This window comes from Rattus norvegicus, chromosome 2 (genome assembly GCF_021556685.1).
Source record: "Rattus norvegicus strain SHRSP/BbbUtx chromosome 2, alternate assembly SHRSP_T2T, whole genome shotgun sequence".
NCBI classification, from domain to species: Eukaryota; Metazoa; Chordata; class Mammalia; order Rodentia; family Muridae; genus Rattus; species Rattus norvegicus.
The window spans coordinates 97,481,070-97,504,000 of record NC_141535.1 but is presented as its reverse complement, the minus strand read 5'-3'; the positions used below and the strand labels follow the sequence as shown (position 1 = coordinate 97,504,000).

Here is a 22,931-nt window from a genome sequence, read left to right as displayed (position 1 = left end):
TGGAGAAGACTGATTCTCCCTCTTTCAGCAACCATTCATTGACCATAGCTCTTTATCTAGAGGTAGAGCCTTGTGAGACTTCTCCATTCACATTGAAATGTCAACTGGTATAGTCATTTTCCAGCTCTTGTTAGGGAACCATGTAGTTGAGATTTCCTGGTGAGCATTCCTATCATATAGAGAAGACACAGCAAACAACCTCTCCGGGTCTTCCTCTGTCTCTTACAACTTTTCCATCCACTCTTCTGTGGTGTTCCCAGAGTTTTAGGTGTAGTTGTATTGTAGCTGTATCAAATGTGGATGGGCACCCATAATTGTTCTCACACTTTTCTTAGCTGTGGCTTTCTATAATAGTTTCTATCAGTGGACAAAAGAAGATTTTGATGAAGGATGAGAGCTATACTTACCTGTAATTTTGTATTTGTGACTTAATCTTCTGGAAATTGTCTTCTCTTTTGGCCAATGATTAGTTGTGTTCTCTAGAGTCATGTGCTTCCCTCTTTGGTCTTTAACACCCTTGTTATCTTCCAGGGTCATTTACTTCTTTGTGCTTTTTTTTTTCTTAGAATCTTAGCCCTATGTTGGCATCTTGCACACTGTAGACATTCTTCCTGTGCTTTATTCAGAGACATCACTAATTAGTGCTTCCAGATACCTTTACCTCACACTTCTCTTACAAAATTTATTTCTTTCCACATCAATTTTTATTAAACATCTTCCTGTATATATATATATATATATATATATATATATATATATATATATATATATATATATACCCAACACCCTTGTCATCTCTCTTACTACAGTCTTTAATACCTTGTATTCCTTTTCTCTCAAAATTGGTCCTTAGCTTTTCTCCATAATCTCTTCCATAAAATGTTAGATTCAAAAATAGTAGACATTCTAGTGTTATTTATTTATAACAAAATTTCTGCCTGTATCTTTCATTTCCAAATAGAAATCCAAAGATGCAAATATGAATGCAGCAACCATACTTTAAAAAATCTCATTTTTTCCAAGATCCAGGAACCCCTTGCCAACACATACACTCAGACAAGAGGGAAATAAATTGGCTGTTTTTCAGAAACAATTTATTTTCCTACTGCTAACATAGTCCAAAGAAAGCAATGTGCCAAGTCTCATCAATCAGCTTGCTCACTAATGAATGAATGATGGAGTGACTTATTAAATGAATATTTCATGGATATTCCCAAGTGTTGACTCAAAAATTCATAGCATATTACACTTCTCACTCTTGGCTCCAGTGAGGTCTTTCTGATCTTCTTCCTCATAAGTCATCCTTCCTTTCCCCATCCAGATGCATCTTCCTGCTAGACAAATGCTATGTGTACAATACTACCTATATGACAAATATCAACCTCTACTAATATGGTGATATGCAGAAATTATCAATTATGAGAAAATGTAATCGATTGTGAATGGAAAATTAACACTTTTAATGTTAGAAAAACAAAATTGCTCTAGTTAATCTGAAGTTTTTAATTCAAGGATGTTTATAAGTGACAAAATAGAAAAACATAAGTATCAATGAATTCTATATCCATCTTCATGTTCATCTGTTTAATTGTTAAGTATTTAAAAAAGACGATGCACAGATTTTATTTGTTTCATTGATTACCATGAACTGGTAAAAACAGTCACTTCTTTTGATACTTAAAATGACAATGTATGGTATCTCTGTGAGGAAATATCCTGATCTCTATCTTAAAGATGAGAAAAGGAAATTTCCCACTGATAAAAGAAATAACTTTCATTATTCATATGGAAAATATCTTTATGTTCTTTTTTTAAAGAGTTCAAACTATGTAATTTATGATATCAGTGCAGAGTCTTGCTATAATGGCTGTTTTCAAAATAGTCAACAAGTAATAATAACCAGGTTAGTGAATGGGACACTTCATTTATCCTGTGGCTTGAGTGGCACAAACAAATAGACTTCTGTGAACGCAAAGCTAGCCTAGTCTATGTAAAAGTTCCAGGTCAGCCAGGTCTACAAAATGCAACCCTTTCTCAAATTATCAAGTGATCAAAGGGATAATAGTGACATCATTAAAAAAGGCTGATAGAGCCAATGTACGTGAACAAATAAAGTATAACAGGGAGTTGGAATCCAAAAGGCCCTAGCACAAATTTATGTAGATTGTAAATCTGTTTGTTTGTATATTAACTTGTGTTCTGCAAGCTAGATCAAGGCTACAGGAGGCCCATGGGGCCATGTACTGTTTTCCATTACTCCATTCAGTACCTGTCAACATTCCTTTCCATTTCCAACACTTAGTGTACTTAGGAAACTTTAATGATTAATTTTGCTGTCTGACAGTTTCATCATGTCAATAATATATCCCAACTATTCTCTCTCTCAACCCTTGCTAATCTCTTTCTGTCCTTACCAATCCCCTCCACCAGTTGAGTCTCACTCAGTTCCTTACTTTTGGTTTGATTTCATAACCAATATAGTTTAATCAGGGCTGTCTGTGTAACAATTGGATTGGAAATTTGTCCATTGTAGCCTGGCCGGCTCAGCAATAAGCACACAGCCGAAGGAAATGATGTCTGTCAATGAATTCAGCAATAGTAAATAATTCAGCAGTGAGGGAAGCCCCCTATCTAAGTCTCTCCTCTACCCATATCTGACTGTTGATGATCTATCATTCATTATGCAGACCCATTGCAGATATCCAGAATTTCTCAGAGTCCATGATTGCTAATGCTGTACCATGCAAAGATGATATATTGCAGATTCTCCATCTTCTAGCTTTTACATTCTTTCCTTCCCCTCTTCCAAAATGTTCCATGAGTTTTCAAGAAGATGGTAGAAATTATAGTTGTCTTGTTTAGAGCTAAACATTTATCCACCACTCATTCCCAACACTTTGTATAGACGAGTTTCTACATTCTCTATTGTTAGCTTGAAGGAGAGATTCCTTTGACTAAGACTTCAAGCAGTGTTTGACTTTTGGTATAAACAAACAGAAGTCAGCTTGACACTTTTTCAGTTTAGATAAACAATAACATCAGTTCCCAGCTGGGACTGGGCTCTGTCTGCCATAGGTTTCTGACTAGACTTATATACCAGACAAGACTCTTAAATGTCAATGAGGTAACTGATTTTGTCAATGTCTAATAGTGTGAAAACAGAGAGGCTGGGATTTACATTCAAGTGTCTTTTGTTCTTAGAGCCACAGGCTTTTCTCTTAGCAAAAAATATTCATAGGAGTAGCCAATATTTTCTTAATGAAAGAATTCTTTGCTCAGCACAGGCTTCTTGGAGCCAGGTTGTGTAGCATATAGAAGTTTTATGTCATTGACCTCTGACATTGGCTTGCTCAGATGTTTACAGCAAAGAGATTTAATCTGAGCCAGATAAAAAGTGACTATCACTTCAACACTGGAGCTCCATCTTCTGATTCTCCTGAGCAAGAGGGCATGGTGTGACATGTTCCTTATGAGTGGTTAGTCTGAAGAAAACTACCCAAAAGGCTCATTGAATGTGACTGAAATAAAATAACTTCATGTAGTGAAGTTACAGAAGACAGAGAACACATTTAAAAGGTCAGCAACAGGGCTCTGGAGAACTTGCTCACCAGTTATGTGTATACTACTGCATAGACCCAGGTTCTACCATCAGCCAAACATTGGGGGGTAGCAATGGCCTATGACTCCAGCTCCAGGGTGATCTGATGCTCCCAACCTCAGTGGCACCTGCACTACCCTCACCTCTCAAAAATACTAAAAATAACTCTACATTTGTATTCATTTGTCAACAGTACAGACTCAGAATCATTGCAGAAACCTTTGAGACGAAATGTCAGAGATACTATCAAAGCTTCTGTGTATAAACAAACGTCTGAGTTGAACAAATGACCCTTCCCTCAGGAGGGGAAGTAGCACCCTTACAAGGAGCTTTCAAAGGCATTCCGAGAAGTAGTGATATTTTAAACTAAAACAGAAAATAAGAATACAACAAGGTGACCATTGGCTTTTTCTTTAAGTCATTTTGGAAGTCTTTTGATCTAGTATGTAGGTATTGAGAAACCTCAGTGACCAAGAACCAGCAAATCAATGCTTTCAAGCATTAAAGCTTAGCAATGAAAAGTCAATGATGAACTTTCAGAATAAGTGAAATAAGCCAATCACAAAAATAAATGTTGTCTGAGTCTAATTTATAAGACGTCAAATATAGTGAGATTTGTAGGGACCATAAGAGAGCTGTTGGTAGTAGTGGAATGAGGGAAGAAGAAACAAAGTGTCTCTAGCCAAAGAGCATAAAATCTTGGTGAAGCAATCAGGTATGTTCTAGAAACATATTATTAACATCATATCTAGAGTCTTCTATGCTGTGTTATACATTTGAAAATATAATAGGATAAACCAACTGTAGAATACTTTGGCATACATAAAGCTAACTACAAGTCATAGAAAAAGGGTTGAACAGTACACCTCTTGACATGAGTAAAGGCCCTTATTGATTAGATCAAGTTTCAGTTTGGGGACCTGAAATATTTCCTCTGTTGATGAGCAGTCATCAAAGCCAGCAGAGGAGTTGTGGAATGGAAAGTACTTAGTACAACACAGACATTGCAATGAATTCCATAAAGACTGAAATCTAAATCACCAGGCAACTGCGTGAGAGATGGGCGAGCACAACATGATGCTTAAATTGTGATCATTGCCATTTGATCTAATTTCTAAGCAATCAAGAGGAGAAAGGAGAAAGGTATCAGGAACTAGTGAAGTTAGGAAAAAAATTACTCAGTTAGAGCGCTTTGGAATAGAAGACATTAGGAACATAGCTGAGTAATTTATTGAAACTAATTGATACCACAGACTTAGTAAATTCGTTTGATGCCCATTACACTGAGGTCAGAGATGACTTAGGAAGTACAAAATAGTGATCATATATTGTGGATGGAGGAAGACTCAGGAGACATTCCCCCTTGTAATAAAAAGCTATTTCTGGGTAAAAGATAACAAAGAAAAGAAGCTTTAGCTTTCCTGAGAAAACAAACAACAGTAAGCCCATTCAGGTAGTTGACACAGCACTATCCAGTACACTTAGTCTGTTATTGATTGGAGGAAATCATTCAGGAGAATGCTCAATGATAGTTCAACAAGGATGGGGTTACTTAGCTCCTCAGACCCCTGCAGCAGTTGAGCACTCTGCATGTGCAGAAGGAACAGCCGGAGAAGACACTCGCAACCATTTTTTCACTGTAAACGTTCTTCATCTGGGTACTTTTGCAATGCCTTAGGAAGCTCTGAGCTCTGCTTTAAAAGGCAAATGACCTGATAGTAATAAATGTAGAATTTCATGTATCTTCTAAACACTGATCTTGTTATGATGACTTTGCTTTGAAGGAGCTTGGGCTGTCTTTTGGAAGGAAAACAAAATGAGTTATTAAACTTCCTGGCCGAGGTCTCTCCTAGGGGCTGCCTGGGGCACACAGTCCTGGGCAGGAAGGACAAAGCTTTAGAATCAGACGGACTCCTCCAAAACACTCTGTCTGCTTTTCTGTGCCATTGGAAAAAATGACTTAAACTGTCCGAGCTTTGATGTCTCATCTCCTTCCTAAAAGTGGTAATACTTGTGTGGCAGATCCCTGTGAGGATTAAGTAAGGAAATACATAGCATGCCTGCAAACTCCCTAATTTTGAGCAAATGCTAACTCATCTTCTGGGAAGTGGAGATGTGTGAATGTCTTCTCTTGTATTCAGTCTTGAACATAGCCATGGACAGTGAGTCTCAGGGTCCTTATAGAGGCCAGAAAGCCCCCAAAAACAAAGTGGGAGGGGAAGAAATGGCTAGATGGGCTGTGGAGTGAAGCTTGTTTGAAACCTGTGCTATTTTAAGATTCTTATTGGTTTCAATAATTAAAAGTGAACTTTTCTTCCTTTACACAGTAGCAGGAGTTTTGAAGTGTTACTAAAGAGTGCAGAAAGAAAATTCTTTTCTACTATTTTAAAATAATTGTTTTAATATTTATTATTTTCTGTCCTATGTTTTCTCTTAGATGCAATTCATTTTGCTAAAAAATAGTGATATACATTACCGTTTAGTATGTTAGGAAATTAGTATGTGGGTGAGAGGTGAGAGCTTTGTAGACAAACAGAGATGGTGTGTGCAGTGACGAGTTCTACAGGACTCCAAGGTATGACTAAATTTGACTAGTGTAAAAATGTAAATACATAATTACATGTACAGATACTTGTATATTCTCTGAGTATATATAATATGCTGTGTTCACTCTGTATGATAGTGATATATTATATAACTTATAATGAAGCACAGTAAAAGATTAAAAACAATTAGTGTAGATTCAATCGCTCAACGTTAAATTCTTTTTCCCATTTTAAGTAATTAACTTTCACTTTTTTGCTTAAATAAAAGTAGATTTTTATTAATAAATGTCCTCTCATTTCAACCTAATGCATGTATAGAATGCATGATAATTACTCTAACCATATCCTCTATTCTTCCCATTGCACTCATGTCTCCATTTTTCTTAAATCCCTTTGCCACACTCATGCCTGTTTGGTTTTGTGACCCACTGAGTTAATCAGGTCCATCTATTTGACTGAGGTTTTAGAGGGAGAGCCATCATGTCTTCTTTATGTCAAAGTGTCCAGCATCCAGCATCTTCTCGCCATCTTCAGGGGCCATGAATCTTTAGCAGTCACTGCTATTTCCTGAAAAAAAAAGAGATATCTCTGAGTAAGACTGAGGCATTTGCCTTGTCTTGCTGTATTTGCTTTTGTTGTGTTCGGCTCTTGTCTTTTCGAGGTCTGCTCTCTTCCTAAGGGAAAATGAGAGGGAGTGGATCTGGGGAAGAGGGAGGGTGGCAGATGGTTTGAAGGACAGGAGAGAAAACTGTGGATGGAATATATTGTATAAGAGAAGAATCTACTTTCAATAAAAATGAAAGAAAACCATGAGATTTGTATCAATTAGATTTTTTAACATTTTCCCAATAAGCAGGGGGAAGTGAATCTTTCAGAAAGTGGTGATTTGAGTGCCCAAAACCCATCAATTTACTCTCTAGAATAAGTATTCTTGATTTAAGAGAAAGAAAAGATAATGGAGAATCTTATGACAATCAGAGTTCTGGAGGATATGTCTGTGCGATGTAAGGAGAGAACTTGTGAGAAGTTTCATCTGTAGGAGTCAGTAGACATGGCCCTCATGGTGAGGCTGAACACTTAAAGTAATTGCAAAATTGAAGGAAAAGCTATCTTTAGGATATTAAAAGCATCAGTTGGCATAACGTTGTGCCTAGAAAACTGTCTCTTAAATGAAAGGGTAAGGTTTCAAACCACAACTTCATCACTGGACAACTGTAAGTGAATGTGAATAAACAGCCTTAGTCAAGACCTGGCATCAAGCAACTTGCTTCAACAAGTGCTTTTGCTGACATTACTCATTTCCATGATCAATACCCTGTTCTAAGAAAAATGTTTCTGAGTGTCCCGCATTGTGTTAATAAGAATAGAGTAATTGGATTCCATTTTCAAGTATGCGATCATGACTAAATTGACAAGATAGAACCAGATTTTAGACAGGCTAGTTCAGCAGAATTATTTTTAAGCAGCATTTAAAAGGTCTTATACTAAAAAGCAAACAAATTACTAACTTAATTAAATCATTCTCAAAGTGACAGATCCAGTTAACAGCAGTCGGTTTGTTATTACACAGCAATTATCAAAGTGAAATATTGCAAGATGTTATATATTGTTATTAGATTCTAAACATTGCATTTTACATAGGCAGTAATGCATGCACTAATCAGTTTGTTGATAAGTTAAAAACTCCTTCATTAAAATATTTATATCACTTGTATAAAAGAGAAAAGCAGCTCTAAAGTGGCTCTGGGGTACACTGAACCACAATTCTTTTGAACATATTTGTAGAGTGACTTACACTGAAGCAGATTCCATGCTGCAGCATTTAATTTGTAATAATTTTTATTTTGATGGTCTACCTGATTCAAGAAAAATAAATAGAACGTAACACAAACTATTTACTTACATTTTATAATGACAAAGCATAAATGTTTTGTTAAATATTGGGACTTTTAAAAGACCAGTGAACATGGTTTCTCATTCATTTCTACTGAGTTTCTAGACTTTAGTAAGCCTACGTAAATCTTTATCTTCCAAATATTGTACTACTATAACTGGGTCATTTAAGTATTTTTCAGCATCTAGAAAAGACAGACAAGGTTCTTAGTCCAGACTTTATGAGTTTCTAATATCATGACCTAGGATAAGTTACCAATCTGTTTAATTCCCCATATCCTTATTTATAAAGCGAGGGTTACTAATTTCCTCACAATTTTATTGTATTACATATTTGTTTCCACACACATATCTTACATACTGCTTAGCAGACATATGCACAATAACTGTCATTGTTCAGTTTTTATTAACCTTTAAGAAGTATCAATCATTATGTAAAATTCATTTGGGTACAACTGATGACTATTTCAAATGAATTTAAATTATAGAGTAAAGTGTGTGTTGGGGTGTGATTCATTGTTCACTTATTGTATTTGTTTTTGCTAGAAAATCATAGTTTTATTCATATCTATATCTATATATTATACTGATATGTGTCACAGGGACTGTTTTGTGGGTTGGATGTAATAATCAATCAATATCTGGATATTGGGAACTGATTATAACTTCTCCTGGTGAGCCTACTCTGGTTTGAAATGTAGCTTTCTTTGATGCAAGCAGCTTTCATAGGACAATTTTCTGTGTCATTCTCTGTCCTTACATGGCACATGTGAGGATAGTAAGGAAATATATACAGATCATACAAAAACTCATCACCATTATCTATAGTCAGTGCTAAGTCAGAAGTGTAAGGCAACTGTTTACAGAGAACCTACTTTTGACTTTAAGATAATAGGAAGCTAGAAGTTGAAGAACAAAACAGACATTTAAATCCAAGAGTGCCAAGATGACCAAGATTAAAGCCATTCGGGCAAAAGTAAGAAGGTGAGGCTTCTATGACAGGTTGGATGCTCAATCAAGGCCGTGAACTATTTGGAAATCACTGCAGGATTTACGAGCAAGGACAGAGGACAAATTCTACCTTTCAAGATTAATTTAAGACATACTTATAAAAAAAGTGTTTCTGTATATGTTTGGGGGAAGTTTTGTAAATTTATTATGATTGTGCTATTTTAAAATAGGTTACCACTAAAGGACAAACATTTTGAGACAGCAGGAAAAATTAGCAAATAATATTGGCTGGGTGTGCATTTATATTTTAAAGGTTCATTATTTGTTTAATTAAAGCATTCAGAATCACCGGAGGTGATACTACCTAGAAATATTAGACAAACATAAGTCAGTTTGAAAGACTAAGAGCTGAGGGAAAACCCTTTTAAACAGATTGATCACACTTAGTCTTCTCTAACTTTGAAGACTATATCTCTTAATTTTATTTATATTAAGAATTTACCCTTAGTATTATCAATTATTTATATAGTGATGTCTTTGCTTTAAATGAGATAAATTAAGACCTGGAGGAAAAGAATTTACCTGAGATCTCATGCCCAGAAATGGTGGACCCATGAGTTTTTACTTTATATCATTAAATGGCACCTGTTGAAATGTTAGTGAGACATCAGATTATAAAGAAAGAAGTTTACAGTATATTTGGTGTTGTAGAGGAGAACACTGATCTCTAGAAGGGAAAAATAAGACAGGGAAAAGAGATACAAGACAAGATATACTGTAAAAGAGAACAGGAGACAGTGGTTCAGAATGGGGAAAGCATAAAATATTGAAGACACATTCTAATGTCTAGTGGTTTTTATCTTTTAATTTTTTAGAAGCATCTTTCATTTATTATATGCATTGGTGTTTTGCCTGGTGTGTGTGTGAGGGTGTCACATGCCCTGGTCTAGACTTACATAAGACAGTTAAGTGCTGCCATGAGAGTGCTGGGAATTGAATCTTGGTCCTCTGGAAGACCAGCCAATGCTCTTATCTCCCGAGCCAGCACTTCCTTTTAATTTTTTTTATTTAAGAGGTTTTTTTTAATGTTATATTTTCATCATATTGTTTTCCCTTTTATCTCCTCTCAGATGTTTCCTGCCTCCCTACCAACCCAATTCCATATTTGTTCTTTCTCAGTTTCTCAAGAATAAAATAAAAGCAGAAAATAAATATTAACCAAGCAAATAAAACCAAATAAAAATCACCCCCTAAAAAGAACTGAAATTACATTAAAAACATGGAGTCCATTTGTGTTCACTAACTCCTTCTGAGCATGGTATGTGAGGATGGTTTGAAGTGTGGTTGACATTTACATAGAAACTCTGCTAGAGAATATTGGTTTTCCCTTTCCCTACAGGTACCAATGTCAAATAGCTTCATGCATTAGGGTGGGTTTGTGCCTACTTTCCCTTCTCCCCACTGGGATGTGTTGGTTTAAACCTATACTCGTGCTGTTTGTGTTCCCATACTCTCCAAGTATTAGTCCTGTTGTGTCCTCCAGATAATTTCTTTCTACTTGGAATCATCCACGACATCTGGCTCTTACAATCCTTCTTCCTAGTCTTCCACATAGATCCCTGAGCCTTAAGTCAGGGTGGAGGTGTGCTGATGAAGCCAAATTGTTAGGGCTAAGTACTCCAAATCTCTCATTCTTTTTTTTTCTTTTCTTTTTTTTCGGAGCTGGGGACCGAACCCAGGGCCTTGTGCTTGCTAGGCAAGCGCTCTACCTCTGAGCTAAATCCCCAACCCCTTAAACCTCTCATTCTTTATACTGAAGAGTCTGTCTTTAATTACCATTTAGTAGAAGAAGCAGTCTCTCTGATGAGGGTTGAGTGATATTCTGATCTATGGGAATAGCGGATGATATAAGGCATTATTTTACTGCTCTGTTATCTTGGCAGAATAATTGTAGTAAATTTTCCCTTAGGGCCCATGATCTATGTAGTTTCAGGTGTTTGTCCATTTTAGCATTGTCAGTTATGGGTTCCATCATGGAATAGGCCTTAAATTCAACCTTAAAAGACGGGTTGGTTACTCCTATATTATCTGTGACACTATTGCACTAGTGTATATGGTAGGTAGGTCATTGTTGTATAAGACCCAGGGCTTGTACCTGCATGACATTTATTATTGCTTTCTGCTCTGATAGCATATGGCTGTTTCTCTATGCAAGATAAAAGAAGGGAAGAAGGAAATTATATAAACATAGCTGTTCATATTTGAGGTTAAGTTAGCAAGCCAGCAGGTTTATGCCATTTCTGCCCTGTAACCAAATGAAAATATAAATTGACTAATGATGGATTCATTCTTCAGTTTGTTCTTAAAGAACAGTGTGTGTGTGGCGGGGGGAGGGGGTTCTGAGTTCTCCTACATCAGTTTTCATTTGATGGTCTTTTCTTTACATTTGGATACTTATTAAGTAAGAGAATTCTCATAATGGATATAAATTGCTATGATTATCATATATAGGTAGCCCCAGTCAAAGAGTAAATATTCAAACATTCCTGCTTTCATGATTTTATATTCTCTTGTATTTACTGTGTCTTACTAATCACCAGGATTTAAATACCAGCCTATTCTTCCCTGGTATAATTTCTACAAGTACTGTTTCCTAAAGTTGAGAGTATGCTAGATCCTCTTATAAGCTCCTCCTATTATTCATCCTATGGTAGCCATACTTGAGGTTATTGTATTATCAGTTCTATCTTTGATATGACATGTTTACCCATTACACTGATGTCTTTTACAGAGACTGCCTCTTTGGGAGCCAGGACTGGTGTGGACGAACTTACAGAGCAGCAGTTGAGGACAGCCTCAGGTAATGATACTTATTCCTCTCAGAAGCAAGCCTTGCCATGAATAAAAGCCACATATCATTTCCATAATTTATGGAACCAGCGCAACACAGAACTGCTTTGATCAGTTCTTCATAAAAGCATGATTAACCATATTCTATATTTAGAATTATTTAAGTTGATCTAATTTGTTGAACAGTTTCAGGTTCTCAGCAAATCTGAAAGGTGTGCATTTTGGATACCATTGTTACCATTCCACAGTATAAGTAAGGCATGGGGGGCCCTTTCTGTAAAATATTATTTCTGTCCAAGTAAGAAAAAAATTATTCAGAATCAGATGGCTGTGCTAAAAGATATGAAGTAGATGATCTGTAGAAGAGAGCTTCTTAAAATAGTCTTCTCATAAGTGTCAATGGCATAGCTGAGGGCACTGTAAGAATGAAACCCCTAAAGTGAATGTTTGGTTTGGATTACCAATCAGAGTGTTCATCCCTGCAGTAGGCTTATTCCCTCTGCCCTAGCAAGCTTTAGTCATTAAAGTTTTTTGTTTCGTGTGAGCCAAGTGGATATTCCCCTTTCTGCAATTTGACCAGTCGTGGTTTTTCTATGGTGCTCTCCAAATGAGCAAATACATACAAGAAACTCGAAATGGACTCATCACATTCTATTGACATACTTATGCATGGTATATGTATCAATCAAAATGAAAAACAAAAGAGGCTGTGAATTTGAAAGGAAGTAAAGCAGGAGATGGTAGGCGGGAGGAAAGTGGAGGTTTAGTTGATGTAATTATATTTTAATTGACATATTTACATAGTAAGTTAGGGCATATCAGATGAATCAATTTGTTATATTCAATTTAAAAAGAGTGCCAATATTTGGACGTTACTCCAGACCTACAAGGGAAAAGCGTTAGGCCTGTAGTCCAGGAGAGGATAGTGGTTGCTGACAGAATCCCAGAAGTCTTTCATCTGAGCAGCAGGTGAGGTACTTCTTCAGAAGCTGTTGTGAGCTAAGAACTGAATCACTACGATGGGAAGCTATGAAAAAAGTCTGGAAAAATGCATCCCCATGAAGATGGGAAAATCTGGCTCCATTACAAGGAGCTAATTAAGGCTAACAAGGAGGAAAATTGGTGAGTGAGGAAGACAAGCATAATACACACCCCAAACAGACATAAACTAATCAGTTGGATCATAGTATGGATCAGTTAGCTTAAGTGACATAGCAAAATTCAAAAGTTCAAGCAATAAATGAGATCTACTTTATTTAGCATTTAGTATTCACTAAATGTAATTAGAATTGGAGATTGCTGGTAGGTAGAATATGGTTGTGACCATACAAAAAATATTTGTGGTAGAAATTCACAGTGTGAAGTCAATCAATGAAGATGGTAGAAAATGGAATGAGGTTGACTAAGCTGAGAGGATGAGTCCACATCTGACACATTAAGTTTGATGCTTATTTTAGAATCTGGGCAAAGTGAGACAATTTAATGCCATGATTCTTTGTGTGTTTACCTAAGGAGACAATACAAAGATGATGGCTGGAGATATTCTAGTATTTAGTTGTTGTATAACAGTGGGTACTCCAATATGGGGGACTGAGGGGAATGTTCAGAGAGGTACATGACAGCCCCAAAAATGAAGTCCATGAGAGCTGTATTTTAAAAAAAAAGTAAATTACCATCTGATGAACAAGAACTGAGCTGTGTTTTCACTCTCACTAAGAGAAGAGTTATACTGTAAATAGACACCAAGCAAGCTTCTATTTTTTGGTATTTTAAACTAAAGTAAAGGCCATACAAAGACTGAGGATCCATCCCATATGCAGCCACCAAACTCAGACACTATTGCTGATGCCAAGAAATGCCTCCTGACAGGAGCTTGATATAGCTGTCTCCTGAGAGGCTGTGCGGAAGCCTGACAAATACAGATGCAGATGCTCACAGCCAACCATTGGACTAAGCATGGGGACCACAAAGGAGGAGTTAGGGGAAGGACTGAGGAGCTGAAGAGGTTTGCAACCTCATAGGAAGAACAACAATATCAACTAACTGGACCCCCCTCCAGATCTCCCAGGGACTAAACCACCAACCAAAGAGTACACATGGAGTGACCCATGACTCCAACTACATATGTAGCAGAGGACGATCTTATCTGGCATTAATGGGAGGAGAGGCTCTTGGTCCTGGGAAGGCTTGATGCCACAGTGTAGGGGAATGCCAGGATGGTGAAGTGAGAGTGGGTAGGTGGGTGGGGGATCACCCTCATAGAAACAAGGGAGGGAGGATGGGATAAGGGGGTTGCAGAGGGGAAACCAGGAAAGGGGATAACATTTGAAACGTAAATAAGTAAAATATCCAATAAAAAATAAAATGAATAATATGGTAAGTGGCATAATGTTTTATAACAAAATAAAGGCAATATTTTTATTTAAAAAAGAGAAAAAGATACATAATAAATGTGATTCAGCAGAAAGAAAATAAATAGAAACTGAGGAAACATTACCAAAGCAGAAGTCCCTTTTAAATTTTTTAAAAATAAATGGAAGAATTGTGTAACATCTGAATTTGTCTTTTTCTTCCCTTGATTTTATTTCCTAACTTAGTTTAGTTTCTATTCAGCATTCCGTGTTGCCTGCCACGATCCAAATACTACACCAAATGCTTTAAGCAGATGTGTTTGCTTAAATACTTATGCTTATATAAATATATATTATAGATCTTAATCTCTAATTTCATAAAACAGTTACCTGTTAGTTAGATACTATACAGATAATTCTGGCATATGTTATTTAACATAGAAAAGCAGAAAGAAAACCACAAATAAACCCAGAAACATTGATTTTTAGTTCAAATCTCGGGAATCACATATTGGAGAAGAAAACAATGAATAATACTAGTGATACTGGAACACTCATTTTTTTTTTCGGAGCTGGGAACACTCATTTTTAAATACATAGTTTGTGTAAGAATACCTTTACTTGAGTTTTATATATCAGCACAAAAGAAACCTATGAAGTGATTATCGTTAGCTGACTGTCCCACATGCTGAAACTATTTTCTAAGCTGGACATAAAAGAAAAGGGAGGAGTTATCCCATGAAAAAGTTGTACTTGGTCAAAAGAGGACACAAAAGGGGACCTACAGGATAGCAACAGCTATTGGAAATAATGCTACAGGATGCACAAGGGGACACACAGGAGAGCAGGGATTGTCACAAACAATATTGTAAGGTTCAACCCAATCCTGAAACATCATGTGAGCAGAACTTACACTTGCCAGCCTTCACGCAAGTCTAGACCTGCTTAAATTAGGAACCTTACATCTGGGCTCAACAATGCCAGGTGGTGCTGATAGCCGGAACTCTGACAAGACAGTTTTCAAGCACTTTATTAAAGATTATTTAAAGAAAGCTGACTCTGGAACATAGATCAGGAGGACCTAGTGTTGAAAAGGTATTTTTTCTAGTCACAAAAGATTGAGATTTTTTTTCCCCTGTAGGTGATGAAGCTCACTGGAGGTAGATGTTGAGAAGGACAATTAGATGTAGGTACATCAGGGAGAGAATGAAGGTGAAAGGGAAGAGACTGGACAAGGAGGCCACGGAGGACTTGCAGAGAGTGAAATCTCACAAATATGTGTCTGAAACAGAGAAGTTCACTATATAAAACTGAAGGTGTTTCAGCTATCATCTGTCCTTCGCTTCTTCTTCACCTGTTTTCAAAGGGATGTAGCGTCTTCTCACTCATATAGAAGCTAAATTAATTTATTTCATAAAAGAACATAGAGCAGTGATCCATAGGATGAAAAGATAGGTAATTGATTCCTAGATTCAATTAGACAAGAGGAGTAAGTTGTATAGCAGAGCAAAATGTCATATATCAAAGTACACCATATCCTCTGAATATATACAATTGCTGCGTAGTATTAAAAATGAAGTGCGCAAGGCTTGTTGCAGAAGACCGGGGTTAAGTAGTTAAACCCACATAGCAGCTCAGAACTATCTTTAGCTCTAGTTCCATGGGAATCTAACTTCCTGTGGTGACCTGTACAGACTTTTCATGTATACACACACACACACACACACACACACACACACACACACACACGGAAATAAATAAAGTGTGTGACTTTTTTTCCCAAACATTATAAACAGGCTTTGGCTGTGCCAATTGCTATAAAAACAAGTGCAAGTGAATTGATTAGAATGTAGTTCCAATCAATATAATTTGAATATATGCTTTAAGATGCACATTATAAATTACATGATCAAATGACAGTCATTTTCCATTTTTTATAATTCATCTGAAAATATTTTAAGCTGAACACTCAAAACCTTTTAAATCTGTTTGATGTGCGGGTATGAAACAGCCTATGACTACTGGGCAAAGTTAGGCGCCCCATGCTTGTGCAGTACTTCTATAATAGCAGACTACAGCATTTCATTCTCTTTCTAGTCTCCTGAAACATTTAAAAATAAATATTTTTCCTAATAATTGGGAAGACCTAGAGGAATCTGAATCAAATTTAAGTTGCAGCAGTATGTACTATGATGTTTAACATGTAGACAAATATTTTACTTGTCGTCCTGTTTGTTGTTGAAGGAGATCGAAAGTGCATGTGCTGTCAACACAATGGTATTGTGGAAAGCTGTTGTGTTCTTTATTACCACTGCATGTAGTGCAGTGGGGTCTCAAAAAACTGCTTTAGTATGTTTGTGTTTAGAATTTCACTTAGAACATGTATTCTCCTCAGTTCTGCGGTGCTTTCCTAATACATTAACATGTTGCGTCTAATTTCCTTAGAAGGCATTTTATATTTTATGACACTTTATACTTGAGAAAATTTGACATCTAAACTAGAATATAGCCACTCCTCCTCACCCAAAATTCTAGCCTAAAGGTTTGCTAGAGAAAGTGGTTTCTCCACATTACTTTTGACTCTAAAGCCTAATTATATAATGAATGTCAAATTTCTTTCTAAAACTCTCTTTGAGTATGAAAGTGACCTTTTATTCTGGCTTATATGGAATTTTATGGTGTGGAGAAATTACCTTGTGATTATTTTTTGCCTGATTAAAAATTTGCAAAGTTCTTATGGTTCCAAAGAGCCTACCTGTAATAAACAGCTTTTGCCTTCAAAACCACAAAACGGGTCTGAATTGCTTGGGCATTAGAGCTAATTGCCTGCCTACTTCAAAGGAAGCCTGCAAAGAGAGGAGGGGGGAACCTCACAGAAGCAGGGGCATGGCCGGCAAATCTGCCACTCAGAGTTGCAGCTTGAAGAAGCCAGGCAGAGTTCCTGCCTTCGAACTGCTGTTTGCCATTAAGTTGATGGGGAGCGTCTATCCCACCATCTTTCCCTGCTGAGGACACAGAGTCTTTGTTCACATTCAGATTTCTCAAACTGTTGCCGGGGTCAGGCTGAGGTCAGACAACACAGTGATGTATAGAAGAACATGTCTGGGAATTTCTCTCACACTTGAAACACATACCAGAAAATGAAGAAGAGGACCTTGCAAAAATCTGTCTGATGAGACCCAGATTATACTGTTGCCTGCTTTTTAGTGCCTTCATAAGTTTCTTTCTTTTCCTGACACACAATGTTTTATTAATGGGAGTAGCGATAGCCCTTAAAATTTTTTGTCCCCTGGAGATAAGGCCTCTCAGTAGCACTCCGACACTTCATTTTCTAGCCCTAGGGGCAAGGTCTAGTAAATCTATTCAAAGCCATCTTGCAGCCTTCCTTAGGATGAGTTGAGAAGTAGTTGTCAGGAGGCTGCACTGGATATCATGTCCAGTGTACACTTGGACTTGGCAGGATCACAGCCTGATCTGGTCCTGATCTCGGCCTTCTTGTTCTTGAAACCCTCTTAGCCATGGTCCCCGCAGCCTAGCCTGCTGTTGTGAAGAGAAACATATGAGAAAAGTATTTGTCTGATCACAGATTATCTTCCATAGGTAAACGCAATACAGAGTACAAAACACCAAGAGTTCTTCTTAAAGTGAAATTTCCATGCGTCTCTGCACAAAGGGGCACCTTCCCACCAAGGCTCTCCCCCTCTGTGGAGTACAAAGTGTAAAACTGGAATAAATGCATGCAGATTATAGTATCTTGAGGGACCCTCAATTTAATCCAACTCTTATTTTGAATGTATTAGATGTCCTGTTTCTCCTTTTTGCTTACACAGTTGCAGAGCATGGCTGAAAACTGAACCACTAAATAGGGATTTTTTTTTTTTGTGCTCAGCTGCTACATATGATAGTGGATATTTCATTCTGCTGCCAGAATGTTATTAATAAAACATGGGGTGTGAAGAAGGCCACGTTTTCCTCTTTCAATCACTATAGCATTTGCAATGAAAATTTTATTCAGTGTGTAATTTTCAGTGAATGCTTGACACTTGAAATGTCCATAGCAGCATTTTATGTGGTTATTGAAGGGTTAATTGTATCATGTTCTCGGCATAAAAGCTCTGCTTATCAAAAGCAAATAGAAGAGTATGCAAATGTGTTCTGATGACCTTTTGCCTTTCCAGGGTTAATTTATATGGTCATTAAAGATTTTATGAAATTGTTCAGCCTGGTGCTCCAAATCCCATTTTACCTTCTCCTAATTTATGTAATTCCTACCTGAACTGGGGAATATGCCTTTTATTTTTGTGCTGCAATGAAAACAGCATGGTGTGCTTTGGGGAGTTGTGAGCCTGGTTATCTGGCATTACTCAGATTGCTAAAAATTCATTAAAATGTGACATCATCACACTGGGAGACAAATGATCACAGGATAAAAGAGAACAGTGGGCCTTTCACGGATTAGTGCTGCACAGCCCCAGCATAGAGGCTAACTGCGTAAACAGATTAATCCACCAGCAGTGGCATGGCTGAGATTTACAGAATAATTAAGTAGGTTTGAGTTAGTATGAGGATTTCCATGTAATCTAGCCGGTGTGATCCTGTGAATGAGGTGTGGGATGGTACAGTTGTCTTACAAGTGCCTCGTTATATCAAAGCCCTCCGTAGCTTTCCTTTGCAAACAAATCTCCAGTGGAACTGAATTCTGGAATCTTATCTAACAGAATCTTAAGGAATACATCTAAGATCTAAAGTCTAAGTGAAGGAAAAATGCCTGTCCTTTATTTAAACCATCGTTCCAATATTATCTCACAGAATATTTCTTCTGTGTCTGGTTTGCTCTAATGCCCTGACTTCAGGTCTGTGGAACAAGATGATGTTGCTGAAAAGTTCAATGATTCAAATTACAGTTGCCTTCCAACCATTTCTCCCTTATCTTTTTCAGGTTAAAGTCTAGTAAAATAACTTCTTTCCTTTTAATACCATATAAATACTCTCAGAGGATAAACATAAAAATTTGCACTGGAATGGTCTTTGTTTTAATGTAGACTTCTGCCTCAATGTATAATTTCCTTTAGTAAAGGAAGTGTTGAAAATTCAGATAAAATTGGAGGATAAACTGTGTGATTGAGGTCACCCAATTTGCATTAATGTATAGTTTCTGAACTTATCAATTTTTCTCACTTATGTGCTTTCTTAACAGAAGAACTCAGTGAAGATGCAGGAGGCGCTCTGAAGCCTACCACAGTGACTGAGGATGATGAGAAAGAGACACAGGAGAGAGACAACAGTGAAGGCAAAGTCTCTAATAATGACCCTGGTAAGATGCTAGACTCTTGGCCTTTTCACTTTCCTATACTCATCCACCTCCCGGAGCCAACCTTCCCTTCACTGCATCCCCCAACGAAGCTCATTAAATGCTTTTACTCATTTAAACTGTCTGAACATTCCCACTACTATTCATTGTGTGTGCGTTTTGCATGTGATTTCTATCAGTAGCCTCCCATTGACCTATTTTTAATCATAACCATCTGACAGAATAGATGTGGATAAGTTGAAGAATATTACAGGATGACTAGTGAGATTATTTTTTAATCAAATCAGTTTGTGTGCTTGTAATTTTTAAGCGCCTTTCATTAATCTTAGCTATACTTGTGATTCCTCTGATGGCATATTAATTTTTCATAAGCTCAGGATTAGATATCACTTGAATTTTATCATTCAATTTTATGCACCCTCCCACACCATGTAACCCTAAAAATAAATACTACTCCTTCTCCTTTCTCCTCTCTCTCTCTCTCTGTCTCTCTCTCTCTGTCTCTCTCTCTGTCTCTCTCTCTCTGTCTCTCTCTCTCTTTCTCTCTCTCTCCCTCTTTCCCTCCCTCCTCCCTTCCTGCCTTCCTCTCCTTACACTCAGGAATTTGACCTTTTTAAGGGCATCTATTTGAGACATTTCAAACAAAATCCAGTGGAAAAGTTTACAGATGACTCGGCCTAAGAAGGAGGAAATATCATTGAAAAGGGATTAGGTGCTGGGTAATTTTGATCTTCTAGAATGGACAAATCCCAGTAATGAAAGCTACTGTCTTTGAAAACAAACCTTCCTGTCATGACATTTACTTGTGCACAAACAAACCCTAGGCCAGCATCTGGTGTGGATACCTATGGCTTTTTCTGTGTTTGATATGGCTTCATCCAAGCTTTGTATGTATGAGATGGAAATCTGTGGTCGCAATGAATATTACATTGACCACTTTTGCTGCACGCTATACCTACTTTTATTATGTTGGACTCACTGAAGCAGAAGTGCTGAAATGGACTCAAGCCTGTTAGTCTCAGGTAGTCATCCATCTTTCTCTTGAACTCCAGTGACAGCCGCATCTAAAGAGCCTGGTGTTCAGTAGGAGGATACTGGCTTTCACAAAATTTATCTTTTTTTGCATATGAGTTTATTTAAATCTGAATTATGCCATATTTAGATCCTGATCGTTACATGCCTAAGTTTCGCATTACGTATCTGAAGAGTTCTTCCTTCCTCCCTAAACTCCTTAATTCTAAATTTCTGACAGGAATGCAGTGAGAAATGTATCCTTATTTTTTGCTTCTAGGATATAGTGTTGAGTATAGGATTCTCATTTGGTTTAAGCACAGATGGTCCAAGGTGGGATTGAGCCTAAAGTTGTGCCTCTGCAAACGTGCCACAGCAGTGCTTGAGCAGGTTGGTTCCTGAGGCGAATGACAGAGAATGTGCAGTACCTAGTGTCAAGGATAGCCCCATGAAAACTTCCTTTGAAAAAAAACTGAAAACAGTAAGGTAGCCAGTTTATGCTTTCTAAGATGGACCTCATCAAGATGAGTAGATGATAGAAATTGTGGATGATAGAATTCCCTGTATTTGTGTTTAGTGCACTCATATTAGAACAGAATGCAAAGTATTTTTCTTCTGCTAATCAGAGGAACATATAAAACAGAAAGATATCACATCAGTGTTCACTGAGTGCTTCTAGATGGAGAAGACAAAGCTTGATCCAAAACGTCTATTATCTAGAACCTTTCCAGGAATTGGTTGTGGGAGGTGTTTGTTGTTTGCTTGTGTGCTTGTTTATTCTTTATCGTCCCATCTTACTTTGAGCAACACACTATATAGATGTGAGAGCTCTGTTTCTACAATGCAGTTTACTGCTCTGCATAAGTCATGGGCTCACTTGCTCTCTAATAGCCCAATGAGCTATTGTTCTTTGAGTTTCAAATATAGACAAGGTTGAGGTATATGGAAGGACAGATCACTGCCTAATGGCAGTTATTTAAAATAAATGTTATCCCTGTAAAAATCACATCCGCAGGTATATACAAAGAGAGCTAAAATGAGTTCTAGCCAAGAGCCAACTAAAAGCAAATGTTGAGATGCAAATATTTAGCTTTGAAACCTTGCTGCCTTTAAGATAGCTCTTGCTACTTAAAACTAACATGAACTTTAAACAAAGTTCTGTGCTGTCTGAATTGAATCTTGCCAGGTTGAAAATTTATTCCCTGGTTGCTGTTGTTTGTAAGAGAGTAACTGATTATTAGATAACCTCTTAATTATACTCTTTTATTCTTATATCAGCTATAATTTCCAAAAGAATAAGAGCAAACTTACAAAGTAATTACTATGTTACTATGGTAGTTGGGAAAACAGGTTGACTCCACTTTAACCTCAAACTTTTCAGGCAGGAAGAAATTAGCATATATCTGGACCACTGTGTTGGTAAGCTGCTGTGTTCTGTTGCTATTATTAATCTGCAGGACCAGAGCATTTAAAGTGAGACTTAGCAATATGCACATAATATTTGCTGAATATTCGTTCATAGTAGAAAAGCTTCCTAATTCCTCATTTATATTGTCATTTAAATCTAGTGCCACTTTAGATTAATTATAATCCAAATTATAGCTCAGTGGAGTACATGAATTAACATAGAGTTTATCCAGATTAATACATTTGCATTGAACACGTAATATGTCTCTGCCATGGCTAAGGGGACCACTTTTTAATAAGAGAGTAAACATGAAGAAAGATGGAAATTAACCTTCATTATTGCAATTAAAATTATCCTTCGATTCTAGTCTCATTAGAAAGAATACTGTGTTGGTAATTAGAATTTAGAATTAAGTGAGTTGAACAACATCTGTTACATCTGAGTTTCAAAGCATTCAAACTTAACCAAATATGGAAATTGTCAATAATAACTCAGTATTTTGATTTATTGTTTTCCAAGGTTTACGGTAACATGTGTGTTATTGGATTTTCCTGCCTTGTTATGAATATAAACCATTTTACAGCTTTCTGTATTTTAGGGATTGAGAATTAAGTAGGCGGCATCTGAATTGAAATGAATTATGTTATTTTTATATTAGCAATCTCTTGCAAGTTAAATAATCCTGTAACTGACAGATAATCATTGGCTCATATATTTGGCAGTGCTTATTTATAATTAGACTTCATTTTTTAGTGAAAATTCATTAAAATGACATTGTTCTTTGAGAATATTGTGGTGTCCTTAATGATACAAAGTGAATTATGATCTCATTTCAAATTTTTTTCCTGCTCCAGGGTAACAAACAGGGTTTATTTCAAATGAAGTTGCATTATAAACTATGACTAATCACAGAACTTAATCAAAAGCTTTCCCAAAATTAATTGGCCTTATTTAATACAAAGCATTTTTTTCAGGCGTAACACAATTCAGAAAAAGGCGTGCGATTTGATTT

General features: G+C 36.8%; 1 protein-coding gene across 3 annotated transcripts in view; it reads left to right on the top strand.

Moving 5' to 3' along the window:
- Zfhx4 (zinc finger homeobox 4) overlaps nucleotides 1-22,931 on the top strand; it is a 183,198-nt gene that overhangs the window by 138,686 nt on the left and 21,581 nt on the right. For all 3 annotated transcript variants that reach the window (NM_001446664.1, NM_001191702.1, XM_087621889.1), the window contains 2 exon segments: nucleotides 11,780-11,848; nucleotides 19,387-19,503. In NM_001446664.1, the coding sequence (NP_001433593.1) occupies nucleotides 11,780-11,848; nucleotides 19,387-19,503 (186 nt within the window).